The sequence below is a fragment of the Ceratotherium simum genome, chromosome 5, assembly GCF_057802395.1.
Source record: "Ceratotherium simum simum isolate JZ-2026a chromosome 5, ASM5780239v1, whole genome shotgun sequence".
Classification (NCBI taxonomy): domain Eukaryota; kingdom Metazoa; phylum Chordata; class Mammalia; order Perissodactyla; family Rhinocerotidae; genus Ceratotherium; species Ceratotherium simum.
In genome coordinates this window covers 87171536-87198055 of record NC_141904.1, presented here as the reverse complement: position 1 = coordinate 87198055, position 26520 = coordinate 87171536, and the positions used below count along the sequence as shown (strand labels likewise).

The window sequence follows — 26520 nt, the reverse complement described above, 5'->3', positions numbered from 1 at the left end:
AATTTCATAAATGAGGCAGCCTATAAAAATATAAAAGCATGCTCAATGTCATTAATGAATGAAGAAATGTAAAAGAAAACCATACCGAGCAACAATTTCATACCCACCTGATCGGCAAAAAAATAAGTTAGATCCTACCATGTATTACTGAGAATATGGAACCTCAGTAATCTTCATCTAACCAATGCTGATGGGAATGGACAGTGGTATGATCATTTTGGAAACAGCTTAGTATTACGTATTATAGCTGAACATGAGCATCCCGTACAACCAAGCAAGCCCACTATTAGCCATGTAACCTAAAGAGGCTCTTGTACACATAGACTAGAGACATGTATAAAGTTTCCTGAAGTACTGTTTCTAATATCACCCTCACCCTGTCACCCCCCAAAAAGGAACAGATGAACAACCCACATGTCTACCAGTGGAATACATACATAATGGTATATTCTACAATGGAATATTATAACTATACCTAGAGAAAATGAATGAACTGTAGATTCATAAGCCAATATGGACAAATCTCAAAAATACATGTTGAACAAAAAACGCAAGTCAGAGAAGAGCGTAACAAAAGAATTACTTTTAGTTAAACTTTAAAATCAGAAAAAATAATATATCATTTAGGAATATATACACAAGTGGTAAAGTCATGGAGAAAAGCAAAGAAATGGTTCTATAAAATTCAGGACAATGGTTACGCATTGTTGCTGCAGCATAGATTTCACTTGACCCTTCATGTCCAAGAGAAACTAAGAAAGACAAAACACTGGAGCTAATTCAAGCCCTCTCCCTCTGTTCCTGACTTTTTCCCTATCTCCACAGCACCCTCCCCACCCAAATCCAATCTGTGTGCATATTTGAGAGCCATGGGCTTGAACCACAACAGGTAACTTATTCAATTTCATAGGGAAAAGAAGTCAAATTAATCTACTTATTGAAAATTGAAGTTTATATTCCTGAAATGTGACATGCCAGATACATATCAAATATTAGAACTGGGAGGGTTTGGGTGCTGTTGTCAGCGATTGTCTGGTTACAAATGACACTCAAACTTGCTCACATGAAAAGGGGAGATGTGTTGGAAGGATACTCACAGAACCCAATCTCAGGATGTATGATCAGGCTATATGGGAAGTGGAGAGCTGTCAGGCAGTTTCTCTCTCCATCTCTTTCTGGGGCCCCACGCTCACTCCTCTGTGCTTTGTTCTGAGAGTCTGGTCACTCTCCAGATTCCCTCTGAGGACTAGTTTTTTTGCTTCTATGTTCCCCAATAATATGAGCTTATACATGGCATCAACTCAAGCCCTGACCCTGTATGATCTTATAACTCCAGCGTCCAATGCCACCTTTTACTGACCACGTGACAGTAGACATGTTATGTAACCCTCTCCTGTGCCTTAGCTTCCTTAAGTATGAAAAGCAGTAGTAGCACTTTACAGGTTTTATGTTAAAATTAAATGAGATGACACATGTACAGAGCTTAGCAGTACCTGGTACATAGTAAGGGTTCAACAGGTATTATCGTTAGTACAATATGTTCTGTTGCATGGTTATTTCTGTAATGTGAATTTCATTCTACAAAACTGTAAACAGAAAATCAATGTTAGTATAACAGCTGAAATCATAGTGATTCACAAGTGACTGCTCCCAACTCCTCAATGCTTTGTATCACCACTTAACAGCCACAGAATGCAAAGTACTACTGGCACCGCAAGCTACCAGGAATTCAGTGTCCTGCACAATGCTCTTCACACCAGGTTCTTCCTCTTGTCTCATTCTGGCCATGTGCTCTGTCTTGGAAAAGCTCATTGCATTGTTCTTACCAACCTTTATGCATTTATGCAATAACTCAGCATCTTTAACTCTTCCTTATATCCTCTTCCATAAAGCCACTTTCACTTTGTTTTTAAGACAAAATCCTATATTTACTCTAATGTTTGATTATCAGGAATTTAACATGTCTTTTTAACTATGCTAGCATTTTTATTAGGATTGTTATTACTTTTGTTAGTGCTCTGGTCCACCCCAAATGCTATTTTTCCATAAGAAATGTTATTTTTAGTGTGTAGAATACAAGGCTTTTCAGAAATGCATATTTTGTGTAACAGCAGAAACGCGTGCGGGGCCGGCCCAGTGGTGTAGCGGTTAAGTTCGTGCATAATGCTTTGGCAGCCCAGGGTTCACCGGTTCGGATCCTGGGCGCGGACCTACTCACCGCCCATCAAGCCATGCTGAGGCGCGGTCCCATATAGAAGAGCTACAACTCTACAACTATGATACACAACTATCTACTAGGGCTTTGGGGAGAAAAAAGAAAAAGAGGAAGGTTGGCAACAGATGTTAGCGCAGGGCCAATCACCCTCAAAAAAAAAAAAGTGCTTCCATATAAATCTTAAAAAAAAAAAAAGAAATGCTTGCTTTCCAATTCTTAAGAGTAGAAATTTTATCAGCTCAATTCAGTCCATAAGGGATATAGCTCGGTTGAATCAGCCTGTAGACCAAGCTGGCCACAGGTAATGTGGTAGGGACATGGCCTTGTAGCTAAATTCCACAGCAGAGACGATGGGTAGCAATGGTTTAAAAACAAGGAGCACCTCCCAAATGCCCACCATTACGCAAGAGAGCATGGTCTGTCAGGTCAGGAACTGAGTGTAGCAGTTTGCACTATCAGTAGGCTCCTGGTTCAGCCTTCAAAGATGGATCATTCTTCTGCTCAAACTCTCCAATGGCTCCCCAACATACACAGAATAACATGCAAATTCCTGACCTTGGCCTATAAAACCCAACAAGATCTGCCCTACCTACCACTCTGAACTCACCTGCTACCACTTTCTCCCTCACTTCCTGCACTCCTGCCACACAGACCTCTTTGCTGTTCCTTTATCATATCTGCATGTGCCCCCTCTTCCCTGCCTGGAATGCACCCCAGGCCCTGATAATGACATGAATCACTCTCTTACTTCACTCAGGTCTCCACTTAAATATCACCCTCTAAGAAAAGTATTCTCTGAATGTGCTTAGTTAGATAGTTAACTCCTGTCACTTTCTATCTCTTCACTTTTCTTTATAGCACTTATTGCTCTTTTGACATTTTATTTTTGTTTAGATGTTTATTGTCTGTTTCCCAATAGAATAGAAGCTTCATGTGAGCAGAATCTTTATCTTGAAAACTAGAAAAATGCCTAGCACACAGTAAGCACTCCTTAAATACTTACTGAATGGATAAATGATGGGATATTTCTGGAGCACCATGAAGTCCATCAATGAACAATTTCAATTTGCTTTACTAGCAGTACTTTACCTGACTTCTAGCTAAACAAAGCAAACACTCACATGCATTTATTATAGCTTTTCCTTTACCAAATCACATTTAAGCACGAGTAAAGGATTAAAAAAATGTACAGACCCACAAGGACAAAAAGAATAGTCAAAGAGATAGACGACAGTGGATCACAAATTCTAACAAACTTTAGGAAGCTAGAAAGCAGATGGTGGAGTGGAAACTGACTCAGCAGAATGAACTAAGCTGAACTCTAAATGACTACAGAGGGGGATACTAATGAGAAACAAGCTAATTCCCACCCCAGAACCCTGGAAAGGCCCAGTACTAGAACCCTAGGTCCCCCAGAAAGCTGAGGTGAGAAACAGACTGAAAACCAGGGGACTGGCTGAACGTCTGTGATACAGCCAGGCAACTCACCAGCATCACCACCACCTCTTCATTCCACTGCAGAAAAAAGGAAGTACAGTCTGTGGATAAGCTGAACCAAAGAGGCCCCAGACGCAGAGACATCAAATACATCTTCACAGCAAAGGAGGGAGCCTCCATTCTTCAGTATAAGTGAAAGTATTGAAAGGTGAACCTCCAACTCCCCCTTTGCCGCCCTCCTTGTGCCACAGCTTTAAAATACACAATGGGGCCTGGCCCTGTGGTTTAGTGGTTAAGTTCAGTGTGCTCAGCTTTGGTGGCCTGGGTTTGGTCCCAGGTGTCAACCTATACCACTTGTCTCAGTGGTCATGCTGTGGTGGTGACTCACATACAAAATAGAGGAAGACTGGCACAGATGTTACTTCAGGGCAAATCTTCCTCAAGCCAAAAAAGAGGAGGATTGACAATGGATGTTAGCTCAGGGCAAATCTTCCTCAGCAAAAAAACAAAACAAAACACAACAATACTGGCAACAAGGCATGTACCCTTCAAACAGGAAACTGAGGAACTGTTGCCTGGAAAAACTGAATGGCCCCAGAAAAGAAACTTATAGATAGTGACATCTGGGGCACCCTCTAAACAAAATGTGTGGGTGCCTATCTAATTATCCAAAAATCAAATCAAATCAACATTAGTTGAAAAGCCTTACTAACGTATAAAAAAACTTTTGTTTGTTTTTGTTTCAGTTTTAAGTGCTTCATTCTTAAATGTGAACCAACAATAAGCATCATTAGCCATTTGAGGAAAGCTTCCATATGAAAAAAGGAGCTAAAAGGAACTTGAATAAAACAGCAACTATGTAAGAAGCAAAGGAAAACTAAAAAGAGCAAAAAACGGCAATTAACACCCTCACACAGAAATAGGACAAGCTCCTGCACCCACGAGACAAGAAAAAATTGCCATACAGTTCCATCCGGTTTCCCCCCCTACCCCCAAGGCAGGTCACTGCAGCTTGGGCCGCAGGAGGAGCACAGCCCAGGGGCTCAGCTTCGCCAAGGCTCTGGCGCCGCCCCCGGTCCCCCACCATGCCCAAAGGAAGGTCGGCAGAGGCAGTGGAGCCCAAGAGATCCGAGAGGTTTTCAGCTAAACTTGCTCCTGCAAAAGTGGAAAGGAAGCCAAAAAAGGCGGCAGGAAAGGGTTACTCTTCAGACAAGAAAGTGCAAACAAAAAGGAAAAGGGGAGCAAAAGGAAAACAGGCCAAAGGGGCTAACCAAGAAACTAAAGAAGGTATAACTGCAGAAAACGGAGAGAAAGAAGCCAAGTCTGATTAATATCATATACTCAGTCTTATCAGTGGTCCTTGTCTCCGTTCTTGTACAATCCAAAGAAATATTTTTATCAACTATTTTGTAAATACAAGTGTTTTTAGTAGTTCTAGAAACATTTTTAAAAAGGAGGGACTCCCACCTCATCCCATTATTAAAGTGTAAATGGTTTTTTCTCAGAGATGAAATCACTTGCTGGTTGTTTATTTTTTTGGTACAACCAGAAAATAGTGGGATATTGAATGAAGGAGGCTTTGATTACCTTGGGTGTCAGCTTAACATTCCATAGATGGCAGGTAGTTTTTATAGCCTGTTATACAAAGCATACTAAAAGGCAATTTGGAGTCACAGTCGTGCATTTAATACGCCTTGAACATTTTAAATTACTTCTATTCTCATATTGTCGTTAACAGAATTGTTTCCTAAAGAAAAACGCTCCTTGATCTTGGCTCTTCCCCTCAGAACTGTGTGTACCCTGTAACATCTTTGGGTCGTGCTACTCCAGTTTTCCTAGAAACTTTGTTAATGTGCTATGAAAGACTGAAATTTGAGTACGTATGTGATATCAAATTATGAATCAGTGGGTCTTATGATGTAACAGCTTATCAATATTTGAAGATACTGGTACTTGATATCCTCTTAAGGAAAATTTGCTTCCAAATTTTAAGCTAGAACAACGGTTTAGAAATAATCACAACTACATGGCTTTTTAGATATTCAGTACATATGTTAAGAATTGTGTACAGATTGAAATGTCTGTGTACTGATCCTCAAAATAACCAATAAAATTTCAATTATGAAAGAAAAAGTTGCTATAAAAGACAAACAGAGAAAACAAGGTCCAATAAAAGACAGAAAAAAAAATTCCTAAAATTAAAAATAAGATACCAAAAATGAAAACAAAGTTGAAGAAACAACAACAGCAGCAGGAGCTAGGTGTTTACTATTTGCCAAAATGTATTACATGCTATGTGCCATGCTTTATATGCATTAATTCATTAACCCCATTTGACAGCTGGAGAAACTGGCACAACAATGTTAAATAATATGCTCAAAGCAACTGGTAAGTACTGAAGACAGACCTAAGCCAGGAAATCTCCCTGAAAGTAGAAGCAGCAGACAGAGTTGGAAAGAGGAGAGAAAGATGAGGAAATGGAAGGATTAGTTCAAGAGCTCCAACTCCAATTAATCAGGAGTTCTGGAAAGAGACTAGAAAAATATTGAGGGAAGAAATTATCAAAGAACTAGTACAAAACAATTTTCTAGATCAGGACATTAGTTTCTAGATTGAAAGTACCCTCCGAGTGCCTAGTACAATGTATGAAAAAATAAGTACATGAAGAGACATTATTGTGAAGTTTCTGAAAAAACAGGGATGAAGAAAAGATCTTAACAAGGGGGGGGGCGGGTAAAGGCAGGAAAGAATGAAAGAGAAAGAGAGAGAGAGAGAAGGGGGGTGGGGTGGGGAGGGGGCGGGGAGAACGACAGAGAAGGTCACCTGCAAGAATCAAGAATGTGAATGGCCTTCTTGAAAGCTAGAAGACAATAAAACAATGCCTTGAAACTCTGAGGGAAAATTACTTTGAACTTAGCTTTCTATCCCCAAACTATCAAGCATGTGGGTGTAAAGACATGTAAGATCTAAAAACAACTCACCTCTGATGTACCCTTTCCTAGGAAGCTACTAGAGCATAATGGAGTTTTTTCCATTTTTTTAAAAAAGGGAAAAACATGGACTCAAGGCAACAAAGAATCCAAAACAAGAGAGAAGTAAAGGATGACAGCTGTGCAGCAGGCTTAAAAAGCAATCAGTAAGGACTGAAGCAGGAGGTCAGATGGCCTTAGAAGGAATGTTTTCACCAGGAAAAAAGGGAACTGAAAATTCCTCTGACGTACTTGTATGAAATAGTAGAGGGTTTTACAACTACACTGGAGACGCTAGAAAGTATTTGTGATAGTGTCATAATTAGGTAACAGAATATTAATTTATGGAAAGAGGATATAATTTTATTGGGAAAAGGAAGGGAAAAGATGTGAGTGTGTGAGGCCCTGAACAAAAACTAAAGTTTCTTCATCCATAATGGTAAGTCAAAAAATGTCTAATCCCAAAAATGAAAGTGGAAACATTACTACTGATTTTGCAGAAAATAAAAAGATCATGAGAGTACTATGAACAATTATATGCCAACAAACTGGATGACCTAGATGAAATGGACAAATCCCTAGAAACACAAAACTTACCAAGACTGAATCATGAAGAAACAGAAAATCTAAATAGACCTATAACTAATAAGAAGATTGAATTAGTAATCAACTGAATTAGTAATCAACAATCACCCCACCCCATCCCGAAAAAAAAAGCCCTGGACCAGCCCTGGGGATTCTATGAAACATTTAAAGAAAAATTAACACCAATCCTTCTCAAACTCTTCCAAAAAACTGAAGAAGAAGAAACACTCCCAAACTCATTCTATGAGGCCAGCATTCCCCTGACACCAGAGTCAGGCAAGATCTACAAGAAAAGAAAACTACAGACCCATATCCCTTATGAATACTGATGCAAAATTCCTCAACAAAACATTAGCAAACTAATACCAGCAGCATATTAAAAAAAGATTATACTCCACGACCAAATGGGATTTATTCCTGGAATGCAAGGATGGTTCAACATACAAAAATCAATCATACAATACACTACATTAACAGAATAAACAGAAAAAAAATCACAAGATCATCTCAACTGATGGAGAAAAAGCATTTGACAACATTCAACACCCTTTCATGACAAAAATATTCAACAAACTAACAGAAGGAAACTATCTCAACATAATAAAGAGCAAATATGAAAAACTCATAACTAACATCACATTCTGTGACGGAAGACTGAAAAATTTTCCTCTAAGATTAGGAAGACAAGGATGTCTGCTTTCACCACTAGTACTCAATACCATACTGGAAGTTGTAGCGAGAGCAATTGGGCAAGAAAAATAAATACAAGACATCCAAATTGGAAAAGAAGAAGTAAAATTCTCTCTATTCACAGATGACATGATCTTCCATATAGAAAATCCTAAAGATTCCATACACACAAAAAAACAACTGTTAGAACTAATAAAAACAAATAAAACAAATTCAGCAAAGTTGCAGGATACAAAATCAACACACAAAAATCAGCTGCATTTCTATACACTAAAACTGAACAATGCTAAAAGGAAATTAAGAAAACAATTCCATTTAGTATAGTATCGAAAAGAATAAAATACTTAGGAATAAACTTAACCAAGGAAGTGGAAGACCTGTACACTAAGAACTACAAAACACTGCTGAAATAAATTAAAGGAGACATAAAAAATGGAAAGACATCCTCTGTTCATGGTTTGGAAGATTTCATATTTTTTATTTTTTGGTTGAGGAAGATTGGTCCTGAACTAACATTTGTGCCAATCTTCCTCTGTTTTGTATACGGGATGCTGCCAGAGCATGGCTTGATGAGCCATATGTAGGTCTGTGCCTGAGATCCGAACCTGCAAACCCCGGGCTGCCGAAGCAGAGCGTGTGAACCTAACCACTACGCCACCAGGCAAGCCCCTGGAAGAGTTAATATTTTTAAGATGTCAATACTACCCAAAGCCATCTACAGATTCAGTATAATCCTTATTAAAATCCCAACAATGTTTTTTTTTGTAGAAATAGAAAAATTCATCCTAACCTACATATGGAATCTCAAGGGACCCAAATAGCTAAACAATCTTGAAAAGTAAGAACAAACTGAATGTCTCACACTTCCTGATTTCAAAACTTACTGCAAAGCTACAGTAGTCAAATCTGTGTGGTAGTAGGATAAAGACAGACATATAGACCAATAGAATAGAACAGAGAGCTCAGAACCTTGAGGATATTATGCTAAGTGAAATAAGCCAGTCACAGAAAGATAATTTCTGTATGATTCTACTTATATGAGGTATAAAAAGTAGTCAAATTCATAGAAAGTAGAATGCTGGTTGCCAGGGGCTAGAGGCAGGGGGAAATGGGGAGTTGTTGTTTAATGGATACGGTTTTGGTTTTACAAAATAAAAAAGTTGTGGAGATCCACTGCACAACCACGTGAGTATACTTAACACTACCGAACTGTATACTTAAAAATGGTTACGATGGCAAATTTTATGTTATATAATTTTTACCATAAAAAAAAAAAAAGAATAGAGAGGCCAGAAATAAATCCTTGAATATACGTCAAATGATTTTCGAAAAGGGCGCCAAGACCATTCAATGGGGAAAGGACAGTCTTTTCAACAAATGGTGCTGGGGAAACTAGAGAAGAATATGCAAAAGAATAAAGCTGGACCCATACCTTACACTATATACACATGGATCATAAACCTAAATGTAAGAGCTAAAACTATAAAACTCTTAGAAGAAAACAGGAGAAAAGTGTGACATTGGATTTGGCAATGATTTCATGGATATGACACCAAAGACACAGACAACAAAAGAGGAAATAGGTAAACTGGACTTCATCAAAACTAAAAACTTTTTTGCATCAGAGCACTATCAAGAGAGTGAAAAAGTAACCCACAGAATGGGAAAGAATACTTGGAAATCACTTATCTGATGAGGGTTTAATATCCAGAATATATAAAGAACTCTTACATCTTAACAAAAACAACAAAACAACCCAATTAAAAAATGGGCAGGGCCGGCCCCGTGGCTTAGTGGTTAAGTGAGCGCGCTCCACTGCTGGCGACCCGGGTTCGGATCCCGGGCTCGCACCGACGCGCTGCTTCTCCGGCCATGCTGAGGCCGCGTCCCACATACAGCAACTAGAAGGATGTGCAGCTATGACACACAACTATCTACTGGGGCTTTGGGGGGAAAAAATAAATAAAAATAAAATCTTTAAAAAATGGGCAAAGGGGCCAGCCCCACAGCGTAGTGGTTAAGTGCACGCACTCTGCTCTGCTGGCGACCCGGGTTTGGATCCTGGGCACGCACTGACACACTGCTTGTCAAGCCATGCTGTGGCAGTGTCCCATATAAAGTAGAGGAAGACAGGCACGGATGTTAGCCCAGGGCCAGTCTTCCTCAGCAAAAAGAGGAGGATTGGCATCGGATGTCAGCTCAGGGCTAATCTTCCTCACAAAAAAAAAAAAAAAAAAGGGTGTTACTAACTTTTCAAAAGTGTTACAATTAAAATTTGGAAAATGAAGGTGTAAAGATAATTGTCCATAATCCAGAAAACTAAAGATACTATTAGAAGGGCCAGCCCGGTAGCCTAGTGGTTAAGTTCACACGCTCCGCCTCGGTGGCCCGGGGTTCTGCAGGTTCGAATCCCAGGCATGGACCAATGCACTGCTCACAAGCCATATGGTGGTGGTGGTGTCCCACATACAAAATGGAGGAAGATGGGCACAGATGTTAGCTGAGGGACAATCTTCCTTAGCAATAAATAAATAAATAAATACTATTAGCATTTAGGATATTTTAAAAAATGAACTTGTTGTGTAGTGGATAAAAGCCTGGGCTCTGAAGTCACTCAGATGCGGGTTTGGAACCTGGCAAAATAATCTCTCTACCTCTCAGTTTCCTCTTATTTAAAGTGGGGAAAATAATAATGCTTTCCTTGCAGTGTTAATGGAAGTATTAAATGAGATGAGCTTAGCATAATACCTGGCACACTGTATTATACAGTATATGGCCCATAGCTATAGATAAGTATTAGATAGAAATATCTTACAGAATTGGAATCAAACTGTATATACTGGTTTTTTTTTAACACATAGATTATTGTATATATAATCATTCTTTACTGTTTTGGAAAGTATACAATACTAATTAAAGAGTGGAAGTGGTCACAAATCCCTTTAGTTGCGGTTTTTGTCTTTTTTTTTTTTTTTTCCATTTCTTTTTGTTCATTTCGGAAATACTTCCTAATTTTGGAAGTGGCATCTGGCTGCTATTATGTACTGTTTTTCAAAAACAGTTTTATTGAGATATAATTCACCTACCACACAATCTACCCATTTAAAGTGTCTAATTCAATGGTTTTTATTATACTCACAGATGTGTGCAACCATCACCACAGTCAATTTTAGAACATTTCATCACTACAACAAGAAACCCTGTACTCTTCAGGTATCACCCCCAATATCCAGCCCCTAAGCAACCACTAATCTACTTTCTATCTCTACAGATTTCTCTGTTCTGGACATTACATATGAATGGAATAATATAACGTGGTTTGTGATTGGCTTCTTTCACTTAGTATAACATTGTCAAGGTTCATCCATGCTGTAGCATGTGTCACTACTTCCTTTTCATGGCTGAATAATATTCTATTGCATGGATATACCACATTTGTCAGTTGATAGACATTTGGCTGTTTCTACCTTTTGGCTATTTTGAATAATACTGCTATAAACATTCATGCATATGTTTTCGTGTGGACATATGGTTTTATTTCTTTTGGGTATATACCCAGGAATGGAATTGCTGGGTCATATGTTAACTCTATGTCAATTATGAGGAAGTGCCAGACTGTTTTCCAAAGTGGCTGCACCATTTAACATTACCACCAGCAATGTAGGAGGTTTCCAATTTCTCCACATCCTCACCAAGACTTGTTATCTGACATTTTACTTCTAGCCATTCTGGTGGACGTGAAATGGTATCTCATTGTGGTTTTGATTAGAGTGAAAATTAACAAAATACAAAAATACAAAAACAAAAGAGAAACATCAACACATCAACGAAACCAAAAAGTGGTTCTTTGAAAAGATCAACAAATTGACAAACCTTTAGCTAGACTGACCAAGAAAAAGAAAGATTCAAATTACTAGAATCAGAAATAAATGAGGAGAAATTGCTACCAACCTTACAGAAATAAAAAGGATTATAAAGGAATACTGGGAATGATTGTATGCCAACAAACTAGATAACTTAGATGAAATAAGCAACTTTTGAAAAAGACACAAACTACTGAAACTGACTCAAGAAGAAACAGACAATATGAATAGAGCTATAACAAGCAAAGAGACTGAATTAGTAACCAAAAACCTACCTGCAAAGAGAAGCCCAAGCCCAGATGGCACCATTGCTGAATTCTACCAGACATTTCAAGAAGAATTAATACTAATTCTTCATAAACAAGTCAAAAAAACAGAGAGGTCACACAAAAGGCTCAAGTAAATAAAATTAGAAATGAAAGAGGAGGGCCGGCTCTGTGGCTTAGTGGTTAAGTGCGCGCGCTCTGATGCTGGCGGCCCGGGTTCGGATCCCGGGAGCGCCCGGAGGCACCACTTCTCCGTCCAACGCGAGGCCGAGTCCCGCGTACAGCAACTAGAAGGATGTGAACCTATGACATACAACTATCTACTGGGGCTTTGGGGGGAAAAAGCTGAATAAATAAAATCTTTAAAAAAAAAAAAAAAAAAGAAATGAAAGAGGAGAAATTACAACGGATACCACGGAAATACAGAGCATTATAAGAGAATACTATGAGAAATTATATGCCAACAAATTGGACAATCTAGAAGAAATGGATAAATTCTTAGACTTATACAACCTCCCAAAATTGAACCAAGAAGAAATGGAGAATCTGAATAGACCAATAACAAGTAAAGAGATTGAAATAGTAATCAAAAACCTCCCCCAAAATAAAAGTCCAGGACCAGATGGCTTCTCCAGTGAATTTTACCAAACATTCAAAGAAGATTTAATACCCATCCTTCTCAAACTATTCCAAAAAATAGAGGAAGATGGAACACTTCCTAAATCATTCCACGAGGCCAACATCACCCTGATACCAAAACCAGACAAAGACAATACAAAGAAAGAAAATTACAGGCCAATATCGCTGATGAACATTGATGCAAAAATCCTCAACAAAATATTGGCAAACCGAATACAACAATACATTAAAAAGATCATACACCATGATCAAGTGGGATTTATACCAGGGACGCAGGGATGGTTCAACATCCGCAAATCAATCAACGTGATACATCACATCAACAAAACAAAGAATAAAAACCACATGATCATCTCAATAGATGCAGAGAAGGCATTTGACAAGATACAACATCCATTTATGATAAAAACTCTCAATAAAATAGGAATAGAAGGAAAATACCTCAACATAATAAAGGCCATATATCACAAACCCACAGCCAACATCATACTCAACGGGGAAAGACTGAAAGCCATTCCTCTGAGAACAGAAACGAGGCAGGGCTGCCCACTCGCACCACTCCTGTTCAACATAGTACTGGAGGTTTTGGCCAGAGCAATTAGGCAAGAAAAAGGAATAAAAGGAATCCAAATAGGTAATGAAGAAGTGAAACTCTCACTATTTGCAGATGACATGATTGTATATATAGAAAACCCTAAAGAATCTGTTGGAAAACTATTAGAAACAATCAACAACTACAGCAAAGTTGCAGGGTACAAAATCAATCTACAAAAATCAGTTGCATTTCTGTATGCTAATAATGAACTAACAGAAAGAGAGCTCAAAAAGATAATACCATTTACAATTGCATCAAAAAGAATAAAATACCTAGGAATAAATCTTACCAAGGAGGTGAAGGACCTACACAATGAGAACTACAAGACATTATTGAAAGAAATCCATGATGACATAAAGAAATGGAAAGATATCCCATGCACGTGGATTGGAAGAATAAACATAGTTAAAATGTCTATATTACCTAAAGCAATCTACAGATTCAATGCAATTCCAATCAGAATCCCAATGACATTCTTCACAGAAATAGAAAAAAGAATACTAAAATTTATATGTTGCAACAAAAAACCCCGAAGAGCTAAAGAAATCCTAAGAAAAAAGAACAAAGCAGGAGGCATCACAATCCCTGACTTCAAAACATACTACAAAGCAATAGTAATCAAAACAGCATGGTACTGGTACAAAAACAGACACACAGATCAATGGAACAGAATTGAAAGCCCAGAAATAAAACCACACATATACGGACAGCTAATTTTCAACAAAGGTGCTAAGAACATGCAATGGAGAAAGGAAAGTCTCTTCAATAAATGGTGTTGGGAAAACTGGACAGCCACATGCAAAAGAATGAAAGTGGACCATGTGCTATCGCCATTCACAAAAATTAACTCAAAATGGATCAGAGACCTGAAGGTGAGACCTGAAACTATAAAACTCATAGAAGAAAATATAGGCAACACACTATTTGACATTGGTTTTAAAGGAATCTTTTCGGATGACATGCCTACCCAGACTAGGGAAACTAAAGAAAAAATAAACAAGTGGGACTTTATCAGATTAAAGAGCTTTTATAAGACTAATGAAACCAGAATCAAGATGAACAGACAACCAACCAGCTGGGAGAGAATATCTGCAAAACATACATCTGACAAGGGGTTGATCTCCATAATATATAAAGAACTCACACAACTGAACAACAAAAAAACAAACAACCTGATCAAAAAATGGGCAGAGGAAATGAACAGACACTTCTCCAAGGAAGATATACAGATGGCCAATAGGCACATGAAAAGATGCTCAACATCACTAATCATCAGGGAAATGCAAATCAAAACAACACTAAGATACCACCTCACACCCGTTAGAATGGCTATAATCACCAAGACAAAAAACAACAAATGTTGGAGAGGATGTGGAGAAACAGGAACCCTCATACACAGCTGGTGGGAATGCAAATTGGTGCAGCCTCTATGGAAAACGGTATGGAGATTCCTCAAAGAATTAAAAATAGAGATGCCCTATGATCCAGCCATCCCACTACTGGGAATCTATCCAACGAACCTGAAATCAACAATCCAAAGAGGCTTATGCACCCCTATGTTCATTGCAGCATTATTCACCATAGCCAAGAAGTGGAAGCAACCTAAGTGTCCCTCGACTGACGATTGGATTAGGAAAATGTGGTATATATATACAATGAAATACTACTCAGCCATAAAAAAAGACAAAATCGTCCCATTTGCAACAACATGGATGGGCCTGGAGCATATTATGTTAAGTGAAATAAGGCAGAAAGAGAAAGACAAACACTGTATGATCTCACTCATATGTGGAATATAAACCAACACATGGACAGAGAAAACTGGACTGTGGTTACCAAGGGCAGTGGGGGTGGGGGGTGGGCACAAGGGGTGAAGCGAGTCATATATATGGTGATGGACAAACAAAAATGTACAACCCAAAAATACCACAATGTTAGAAACCATTAAAACATCAATTACAAAAAAATAGAAAAGAACAAGTGCTGGCAAGGATATGGAGAGATTAGAACACTTGTGCACTGTTGGTGGGAATGTAAAATGGTATTGCTGCTGTTGAAAACAGTATGGTAGTTCCTCAAAAGACTGGAAATAGAATTACCACATGATCCAGCAATTTCACTTCTGGAAGAATTGACATCAGGGTCTTGAAGAGATATTTGTACACCCATGTTCATAGCAGCATTATTCACAATAGCTAAAACGTGGACGCAACCCAAGTGTCCATCGACAGGTGCATGGATAAGCAAAATGTGGCACAGACATACAATGGAATATTATTCAGCCTTAAAAAGGAAGGAAATTCTGTAATATGCTACAACATGGATGAACTCTGAGGACATTATGCTAAGTGAAATAAGCCAGTCACAAAAAGACAAATACTGTATGACTCCACTTACATGAGGTACCTTAGAGTAATCAAAGTCACAGAGACAGAAAGTAGACTTGTGGTTTCCAGGGGCTAGGAGGAGAAATGGGGAGTTGTTATATAATGGGTATAGAGTTTCATTTTTACAAAATGAAAAGGTATGGGGATGGATGGTGGGGATGGTTGTATAACACTATGAATCTATTAAAAACCACTGAACTGTACACCTAAAAATGGTTAAGGAGGTAAATTTTATTTTACGTGTATTTTACCATAATAAAAAATTGAAAAAAAAAAAAAAACAAACAGAGAAGTCACACAATTTGCAAGTGGCAGGGCCAGAATTTAAATCCAGGGAATCTGGCTCCTGAGTCTATACTCTTGACCACTATGTTAAACTGTCCTTCTGAATAACTGAATAAATTTTAACATATTATAGGACATCAAGTTGTTACTTTGTATTATCCAATTTTTGTACTTTATCTTGGTATTTGTGACTTATCTGGTCTAGAGAAAAAGACTGATTTCAGAACCTGAGAGAAAATCATTTACATGATTGACAATGTTGTGTATCTCACTCATGGAGGAAAAGCATGGCCCCTACTAAAGCTCTTTACACAATTTTACTTCAATGACTTCTCACAACAATCCCATGAGATAGCTAGACACTATTATTACTCCCATGTTCTAGATGAGGAAACTGAGGCACAAGGCAGTCACCCAGATAACAAATGGCAGGGCCCGAATTTAAACCCCAATCTGTCCGACTACAATAGAGTCTCCTTTCCACTACACAGAGCCTGTCCCTTCCTATTCATCACCCTAGTGTGGCCCATCTCACGTTTGACTCCAGTGACAGAGACCTCTTGGGAGCAGATGCCCAGTCCTATTATTCACCTGTGCGCCCTCTCTGGCCGACGGGCAGGGAAGGGGTATGCTCCTTCATTGTCTGCTGATTGAATAAACAACTATTCAAAACTGACTGTTAATAACCCCTCAATTTAGATACTTTATTCCCACTCAACTACTATTTAGCACTGAAATGATGCACTGTAGGCTCTCTTACTTGTTTAGCTCATCTAATATTATATATAGTTATTATATGTAATTTAAAGTTATTAAGCTCGAACTTTCAAAGAACACACACACACACTTATCCCTTAAATAACAGCAAGGAAATCTAGGGAATATTTTAAATAGGAAGATTGCTTTTGTACTCCAAATTACGAATGCCTTCTATTACGTTGGAAGTCTCCTAAAAATGCGCTTTTTGCCATAGGAAACAATAGTTACACTAAGTTTATACACAAAATACCATTTCCTGAAGAAAATAAGGTACCTGACAGAAAATTTTAGCTAGTAAATTTTCTGAATGCATACACAAAATTTATATTAACCTATAAGTTACTATAGGTTAGTACTATAGGTTATTATACTAACCTCTTCCCCTAAGGAATTAATGATGACCTCTTAGGACAGTGATCCATATACTAGTCTCAAAATTAGCCTCAATTGGAAATGGTATTAAATGCAAAATAACCCTAAATATTTTAAAAATCAACAATGATTTTCAAGGTAATTGTTCCTATCATAAACAAAAGCAACAAATAAACACAAGCATTTTAACCCTTATACTTTCACAGCTCTGATAGCCCTTTCAAAAATATAACATTAAAAAATTTGTGAAATCTCTCTGTTTTCATCTTCAGTTAATATTAATCATTATTTGCTGGAGGAAGAGGATTGGTTAGTTATACTGTTGCTTTAAAGTTAATGGTTGATCTAAAAATCTGCTCACCATTTTTAATTTAAAACTGGCATATGTGTAGTTTTTACTTTTTATTTTTTTTAAATCCTTCCTTTAAATGTCCATTCTTTGGTAAATTTGCATCTTCACCCTAGAAATATGAGTATTGGTTCAAAAATGCAAACCTGAGTCCTTCTAATGGCTCCTGGTTGCAGTATGATGCATGGTTTATTGGAGGAGCTTTGGAAGAAGTGAAACAGAACTGGGTCAGCATGCTCTTAGCCAATTACTTCTGTCTTTGAGCCTTGGTTCCCTCACCTAAAAAATGAGAATAATGATCATATCAACCTGAAAAGGTTGTTCTGAGGACTGAAGCCCTTGCATATGGCCAGTGAAAAGATCCTGCCCTCCTTCCCTCCTTTACACCTCAAGTTGCCCTCCTTCCCTCCTTTACACCTCAAGTTGCCTCAACATACCAAACTATTTCATACCTCTGTTCTGTCTTTACATAGGTTTCTGATTTAGGATGCCCTCTCCAGCATCTGCCACAGAGTTCCCCACCCCACTTCCTTGGGTTTGTCTGACAAATGCTTACTTGTCATTCAAGACCCACCTCCAGGATCACCTTCCTCACACCGAGTTATATTTCTCGCCCTGTGTTATAATTACTCCTTAACCAGGCTCCAAGAATGCTAAAGGAAGAACCAATGGCTCATTCAACCTCCATATTTCTCAGCACTTAGCAAAATCCCCAGTACATGGTAAATGGTCAATAATGACTGCAGAATGCACAGAATCGGGGCTTTCCACCATACCACAGTATTAACAAAGTATCAAATGTGTAAGAAACTAAGAGCCTTGGAGTTAAAATTATACTCACAAGTTTGATAAACACCAGATTCTTTTAGTTTTTGGTTCAAGGCGAAATTTTTTAAAGTTACCTTATTATATGCAGCTAGGCCACCCTACTCATGCAAAGAAACATTAGGAATAAATGTTCCTGTCATTTTTATTTTTTCTTCCATGGCATCTTCCTGCTTTGGATTTGGATCACATGCTGATTTCACTGGGACTGTTTTGAAACAACAGAGCACACTGATGTACTTTTCCTTTCAAAAGCAAGGGTGCCAGCTACTGTGCTAGCCCCTGTCACTCACCTCAGCCACCTGCTGGGTCCCCATTCTGTGCTGAACCAGCCCCTCCATATTTGTAGCCATGGTGAAGCAAGATCATTAGAGAACCTGTTTGGAAAGATGCAGCAACTTCTATCAGGTGGGGAGAAACTAGGCCACTTGAAAAATTCATCTTTGTAATCAAAATTCATCTTTGGTACTATCTTGTGCAGATTTTGCGGTCTATAGAAGACAGAGCTAGCAGGCTAAGAATATGTGGATGTGCTGCACCAGCCTCTCCAATTACAGTTACCAAAATTAATTAGTAGAAACATTTCAATTTGGAAACAACACTTCCCCTGGTAAACACAGACAAAGATGAATTTGGAACTTTAATTATCAGGTCTCTTGGGTTGTAACAGCTTGGTTCACCTCTCAGAGAGGTGGGAATCACACCTTTTCGGGATAGCTCCTGTCACAGTATGCTGACTAAGAAGGCGGCTATCTGAGAAAGGTGTGAGATCAACTTTAGATACAGAGCACTAGACTGCTATCATCACTATACTTCTGTTACTAGTGGCCATGTGAAAAGCAAAACCCTGCCCAAGTGCTAACACACCTCACTTATAGGTTAAGAGGCAAACGCTATCCCTAAGAAAGAAAGAAAAGTAAGGAGACTGAATTACTACAGTGGGCTAAGAGCATGGTACCCGTAAATTTATCAGTTTATATTTTTAAGTCCTTATTAAATTAGAAAACCAGATAATTCAGCTCTCTGTTAACAGAAAAAAGAGTGCCATCATTTGTAAAAATTGAGGAAGATCATCTAAAGACCAAAAAGTATGCTGTTCTCCTGGGTCAGGATCACTTGAGCGCAAGCACTATTGATGAAACAGACCCCGGGTCTCTTCAGGTTATAACACATAGCTCCCCTGACTGGTCCCTACACCCTTTCCAATAACTCTACCACAAAGAATTCAGGATAAAGGGATTTCATTTTGGACCTAATTCCTGGACAAATCAGAAAGACTTCATTATTGACTGCACAAGTCCCATGGTTAATAGGAGAACAAAGCTCTAGTATAATTTACTTCCAGCATTTACATGTAAGAACTATATAGTAGTACCACGTGTGTAATATACACAAATGTATACACGGTTCATTTGCTTGGCCCTTCCTCAATCACAAACTAGACTATTTCACAATGCAATTTTACAAAATATTTTCCTATAATTTTTGCCTAAAGTATTATACCTATAAGCATTGATCTCTATGAAGCTTTTTCACTCTCTGGTAACTTTGTATAGTATTCTATCTACTATCAGATGGCCACTCCTATTATCATAATTCCCCTTCAGATTATTTTAGTGCCAAAATGATAATGAGAGAGAAATGGGAGCATGAAACTGTGACTGACAAATATAAAAGAACTTGCCCCTGCCTCAGAGTCAAAATCCTGTGAGAGCAGGTACTGCACCAAGTGCTAGAATGATACCAAGTCACCAGTGTCAGTGATTCATCTTCACATAAAGGATCAGGTCTGAAACTGTGGAGGTTGTGTTTCTAGTTATTTATTCTTTTAATAAGTAGTCAAGACTTTTAACTTCTGTTTATTTACTTTTCTATTTCTAGAAGAAAAAACAGAGAAACACTCTGGTCTTTTTCCCTAGTTACAGTTTGGTTCTAACTAATAGAAATGGAGGAAAAAAGCATCACTTCACATATACCAGAAAAGTCAACTGACCACTATTAAAAACATAATTATTGCATGTGACAAGTCTCGAGTTCTTTTTCCTCAAAACGGTAAATAAGAGCTCTGTAAGAAATCAAATGGATAAAGATAACCAATAAGTATTATATATTAAGAAATAAAATCCAAACATGCAGCTGCAACTATTAATTTTACCACTTTTGGGTGTTATTAGCATTTCCATTGCTATTATTAACTCCAGCTTGATGCAAAGAAATATATTAATTTGAATTTTACAGAAATATCATTGGGGAAATATTATTGAGTAGTATAGAAATAACAGAGTACTAGAAAAGGATATATTTCTATTGGGTTTCCCTAAAAGAGGTAGCTTGATCCTTCAAGTTTTGAGTTGAAGTGGATTTTATAGATGACTGCCTGCTAGAGACTTAGGAACTCAGAAAACTTTCTGTAATGATTCACTTTAACACTAAATTTGCAGGACCAAACAACCTCAGATAGGGCTTGGGGGTCCCAAGATACTACTGCTATTGACTGGTGACTATAGATATTAGGTCACAGAGAAGTAGTAGTTAACCTGTATAGCTTAGAAAAGCTAAAATATTCTGGATAGTCTTTGTTGATTATATAAATTATAAATATCTTCTCCCACTCTGTGGCTTATCTGTTTACTTTCTTTATAGTGTCTTTTGATGAACAGAAGTTCTTAAATTTAATAAAGCTGAATTTATCAATATTTTCTTTTACAGTTTGCACTTTTACGCTTTATTTATGAAAATCCTGTCCCACCCCAGGGTGATAAGTATAATTTTATATATTTTCTCATAAATGTTTAAGAGTTTTGTCCCTTATATTTAAGTTCTCAATCCATCTGCAAATTGATTCTTGAGTTTGATGAGGAGTAAGGATCCAATTAAATTTCTTCCTGTATGGATAATCAATTTTTCAGCACCATTTTTTTGAGCAATCAATCCTTTTCCCCACTAATTTGCAATGCCACCTCTGCCAGATGTCAGGCTTCCCTGTATGTATGGCTATAATTTCAGGTTCTCGATGCTATTCCACTAGAGTTCCCCCTTATCTTTCGCTATGCTATTACCATTATTTTATTACTGCAGCTTTATAATAAGTATTGCTCTCTGTTAGGGCAAATGCTCCCCACCTTGCTCTTTTTCCCACACCAACTTCCTGGACCATCTCAAATACTCAAGACCCAGAGCAGCAACCTTTCTTTATACACTTGAATTCTTACAATTCTTTTTTTTTTTTTTTCTTTTTTTTTTTGTGAGGAGATCAGCCCTGTGCTAACATCCGCCAATCCTCCTCTTTTTTTGCTGAGGAAGACGGCCCTGGGCTAACATCTGTGCCCATCTTCCTCCACTTTATATGGGACGCCGCCACAGCATGGCTTGCCAAGCAGTGCGTCGGTGCGCGCCCGGGATCCGAACCAGCGAACCCCAGGCCGCCGCAGCGGAGCGCGCACACTTAACCGCTTGCGCCACCAGGCCGGCACCTGAATTCTTACAATTCTTGACCTCATTGTTGGTTTTCTGCCTCCAAAGCAGCTTCACGTATCATCAAGTGCAGCTTTGGAAACTGCTTAAAAATGAACAAGGAGGAATGTACACTTTCTGGAAAAACAAGCAGAGACAAAGAGTGAGAATAAGAGTGAGAGAGAGAAATTGAAAGAGAAACTATAAAAAGTGCATTCAATAAAGATTTAAATCCAGTGAGAGCAGATAAGTGAGCAGGTAATTTCAAAAATATATTTTCCATTTCATCATTTTTGAAAATAAGTCACAAACCATATCCTATCCTCATATATAAATAAGGAAGACAAGACACCTCTTCTTCCAGGATACCACAATGTAAGATGTAAGTAAAACAAAACCCTCAGGTGATGTCAGGAAGTGAGGGAAAATATTTAACTCAAGTGCACCCCAGAAAAAACAAGATAATATCAGGGTTTGGTAAGACTCTCACCTGAAAGTTTCTCTTACTGCTACTGTAGCCACACGGAGTCCTAGAGACAGAAAGATGGCATAGTGAGAAGGAAGGGTAGAGAGCTTTGATCAATGGTGGTCATTAGGGAGTGTCCACCTAGAATGAGAAGCTCCAGGGAACAGTGGGTTGTGTCTAAATGTAGTTTGAAAAACCACATTCACTAGCACAATATAATTTTGCATGTGAAATCTAAAAAAAAGAATCTATTGTTTTGATACTACAAACTAGACAAAGCATTTAAAAACAACCTTCTTGGCTGGTGGAGCTAAGCATAATACTGATAGTAACTGACACTTACTGAGTGGTTACTATACACCAGGCACTGTATTAATAAGCACTGTGGACAGAACACTAAAGCCACTCTTGGTATAGAAACCTGACGTCTTCAAAGGCAGGTGTTTGACCCACTCAGCTCCCTAACTCTGGAAGACTGCCCACATACACAATAATGTTTCCTGAAAAGAACCTGATTAGTTGCCAGAAGAGCCATAAGACCAAGTATCTTGACTACAAAAACTGCAAAAAAACTAAAAAAAAAAAAAAAAACAGCCACAGGGGCCAGCCCGGTGGTATAGTGGTCAAGTTCGTGTGCTCTGCTTTGGCGGCCCAGGGTTCGTGGGTTCAGATCCCAGGTGCGGACCTAGACACCACTCATCAAGCCATGCTGTGGCAGTGTCCCACATACAAAATAGAGGAAGGCTGGCACAGATGTTAGCTCAGCAACAATCTTCCTCAAACAAAAAGAGGAAGATTGGCAACAGATGTTAACTCAGGGCCAATCTTCCTCACCAAAAAAAAAAAAAAAAAACAAACAAAAACCTGCTACAGAATATTGTCCTATGGTGGTTTTAAACTAAGTTCAATGACCACCAATCCTTTTTAAGCAATTGCTGTGAACTAGGCAATGAACTGACTACTGGGAATTAATAATAATAACAATAAGAATAAAAGAAGAAAAAAAGGAGGAAGAGGAGAAGAAAGTCCTTGTCTTTGAAGAACTTAAGAAGCAAACCAATAATAGCTATGCAATGTAAATGCTACAATGAGTGTCCAAAGGAAGAAGCATCTCCCTCTGCCTGCGGGAGCCAACGACAGTTTTATAGGAGAGGAGCTATTTAAATTGGGTCTTGAAGGAAGAGTGGAAATTTAGCAATCAAAGAGCAGGAGGATGGAGAGAGAGTTCTAAGCAGAGAGGATACCTCATACAACCCGTCAGGTATGAAGGAGAATGGCATATTTGAGGAACAGCAGGCAAGATGGTGGGGAATTGTTGGAGAGGTCAGGGGAAGAGAGAGGCAAGGCTGCCACTGTAAACAATGGAAAACTATCAGAGGTTTGGCAGAGAAATGAAGTGATCACATCTAGATCTTCAAAAAAAATCCTTTGGGGAACAGTGTGGAGATGACAGAAAAGGAGAGAGTGTACATGGTAGGCCAGTTAGAAAGTGGTGGCAACAAAGACCAGGGATGAAAGCAGAGTCTTAAACTTAACCTGAACTAGTGAAGTTTTCCTGTATAGCACACGAATGACAACAGGGCACAGTACATAAAAACTGTAATACAGACCACAGAATGATGGAAGTAAAACTATTATTGCTTAGCCTTATGTGGCAGTAGGTTTTATAACTGAAATTCTTTCAAATACAACTAGACCAAGATCACTCTTTTAGCAACCAAGAAGCAGGTAACAACAATGGTGACTTTCAATCAACTCTTCTAGGCTCATGAAAAGTGTACAGTTGACCAAACTTTGTAAGCAGGGTTTCTTTAGTTAAGCAGGGCTACAGATCCCACTGCAGTGAAAGCTGGGCTCCGTCTGCAAACACCTGAATCCCGAGTCAGTCGCTAGGACAGCCCAGCTATGCTCTCCACAGAGGCAGGCTTAGGAGCCAGTGTCTGAAATAACAATAAACAAGCCCTGGGACAAGGAAACTCTGTCTTCATTGACAGGAATGGGTGAGCCTGCCTTTCCCTTCATAATCAACTGATTCATGTCATTCACATTTATGTATTATGTGGCCCATAATTATATAACATTCAAAATATCTACTGTCTTGGTATTTTCTCATCTAAACAAATATATTGGGTTCTGAGGCTCTGGCACTAGGTGGATCTCTCTGATACCGAACCACATGAGGTTAATGTGATGATTAGGATCTTGAATATGTATGTAAAGGGCCTAACACTATGCCCGGCACACAGTAGACATGAAATACATGGTAGCTACTATTGGTACAAGGAGATGGTACCACTTTTACTTTCTCAAAGAAATTTGAAAGCAATAATTCAAACTGTAAAATAGGTATTATAATTACCAATAGGTCTCTCATCTTGACATAAGATCCATGTGAAAATTTACTATATATATGTATTATATGCTCACAAAGCATTTGTAATTCATTCTGTTAAATTGTACAACTGGGCAAAATGAAAGGGCTGAATTAGAATAAATCTCACAAATATTTAAAAATAAACCAATACCTAATAACTATTTGCAAAATACTACCAGGTATAGAACTTCTTGATAGGTACAAGGTATTCAGTGTAAATTTTATTATGCTGTAATTGACAGAAATCTTTTTATACTCATGGGAAAATAAAAACTGACGAATCTAGATAGCCTGAGAGAGAATAAAAAAATGAGAAACATATAACTCAAGACTTGAAATCAGGAAATGGAAATCAAGTGGCAGATTCAGTGTTCATCAACAGAAAAGATGCTCCTGGAGATGCCTCTAAGGTCAAGTTCAGCCTGTCATCAGAAACCCTGCCACTATTTAGACTCAAAGATTACTTAGCTTTTGGGTCAGGTGATTTCCTGCTCTCCACAGGAAACTTGTTTCTTCCACATTACAAGGCTGGATTATAAGAAAGTGGCAGCAATGGTGTGTGCGTGCTGGGGCTGGGGAGGTGGGGTGAGGGTTGAATTATGAGGAAGAGAAGTGGCTCTCACCTACATGCAGTTCCTATGCTACCAGAGCAGTGCTACAATCCTCCATGTGGAGACCTTCCCTAAAAAAATCATTGTACACTGTGGGTGATTTTCTTCACCTTACCAAGGGCCCAAGTGTAAGGGTGACATGACTCTCTTCATTCCTATTAGTGTGAACCAGGGATAGATAGATGGAAAGAAAGCAGGATAGATTTCCTGAGCATCTACAATGCGTTGATGTGCCTTATATCAAACTAGGCATCACTTAATCCTTAACATACCCTCTGAGTAGGTTTTAGCTCTGCCAAAATAGACAGAAAAAACTGAGACTCAGAAGTTTAACCAACTTGTTTCAAGTCATCCAGCTAGTAAGAGGTGGACCTAGGGTTCTAACTCAGGCCTCTTTGACTTTAAAATCACAACACTACCTCTATACCACAGTGCCCTTCAAAATAATTTCGCAGAAAAAGGAAGTCAAGAAGAGAGAATTGAAAAAAGTGACAAAAGACAATTTAATTATCTGAGGAAACAAATTATTCACATCAATACGCCAGATCATTTAATAGCTCATTTATACAACCACTAATTCCTAAATATGTCATTTACGTTTCAGTACTACTCACAGAAATTTCTGACCTAGCCCCACCAGATAGTAACAATACAATTCTTTTGGAACTTGAACACACTTTTCCCTTAAAATTTTACCTACATAATAATCATATTGATCAAAATAGGACAATTTTATCATGTATTTTTTAAGAAAAAATTTTTACCAAAGTACAACATGCAAATATAAAAGTGCACACATCATAAATGGAACAGCTCAATGAATTTTCACTAAGTGAATACACACATGTAAATGCCACACAGATCAGAAAACAGAACATTACCAGCACCCCAAAAGTCTCCCTTGTATCCCTCATAGTCATTTACTTCTCTTCTCTCCTGACTTCTATTATCATGGATTAGTTTTGCTTATTTTTGAGCTGTATGTAATATATTTTTTGTGTGTCTAGCTTCTTTCACTCATTATTTTTGTGATAAACATGAGTAGTTAGCCCATTTTCATTGGTGTATAGAATGCCAACGTAGGAGCACGCCATAATTTATTTATCCATTCTATAGCTGATGAACATTTAGATCATTTCTAGTTTGGAGCTCTTACAACTCATGTTCCTATGAACACTCTTGTACATGTCTTTTGATGCAATGCTATCTTTTCTTCATCTAAAAATTTTCCTATTTTTAAAAATTGACTGTCTTTTACTTCTTCAGAAAAGAAACATATATTGTAAATTTATTTTTTATTTTTAAAAACCTGCACTGTATTAAATAAGTCAACAAACATATTCTAATTACCAGTCTTTTCAGCCAGGGGCTGACATATAC

At 38.1% G+C, this 26520-nt stretch overlaps 1 protein-coding gene across 4 annotated transcripts in view; it reads right to left on the bottom strand.

Annotated features, from left to right (window-relative positions):
- The window catches only part of NR2C2 (nuclear receptor subfamily 2 group C member 2), a 121129-nt gene that overhangs the window by 89232 nt on the left and 5377 nt on the right, over positions 1-26520 (bottom strand). Inside the window, exons 2-3 of one of the 4 annotated variants that reach the window (XM_087431557.1) lie at positions 22180-22219; positions 18530-18613 (exon numbers count right to left, since the gene is read on the bottom strand). The exons of 1 other annotated variant lie outside the window; for it this stretch is intronic. In XM_087431557.1, coding sequence (XP_087287683.1) covers positions 18530-18589 — 60 coding nt within the window. In that variant the 5' untranslated portion in view covers positions 18590-18613; positions 22180-22219. Of the gene's footprint in view, positions 1-17557; positions 17958-18529; positions 18614-22179; positions 22220-26520 lie in introns of those variants that run through there. 2 more of the 4 variants (XM_014796773.2, XM_087431558.1) reach the window with 2 other exon arrangements.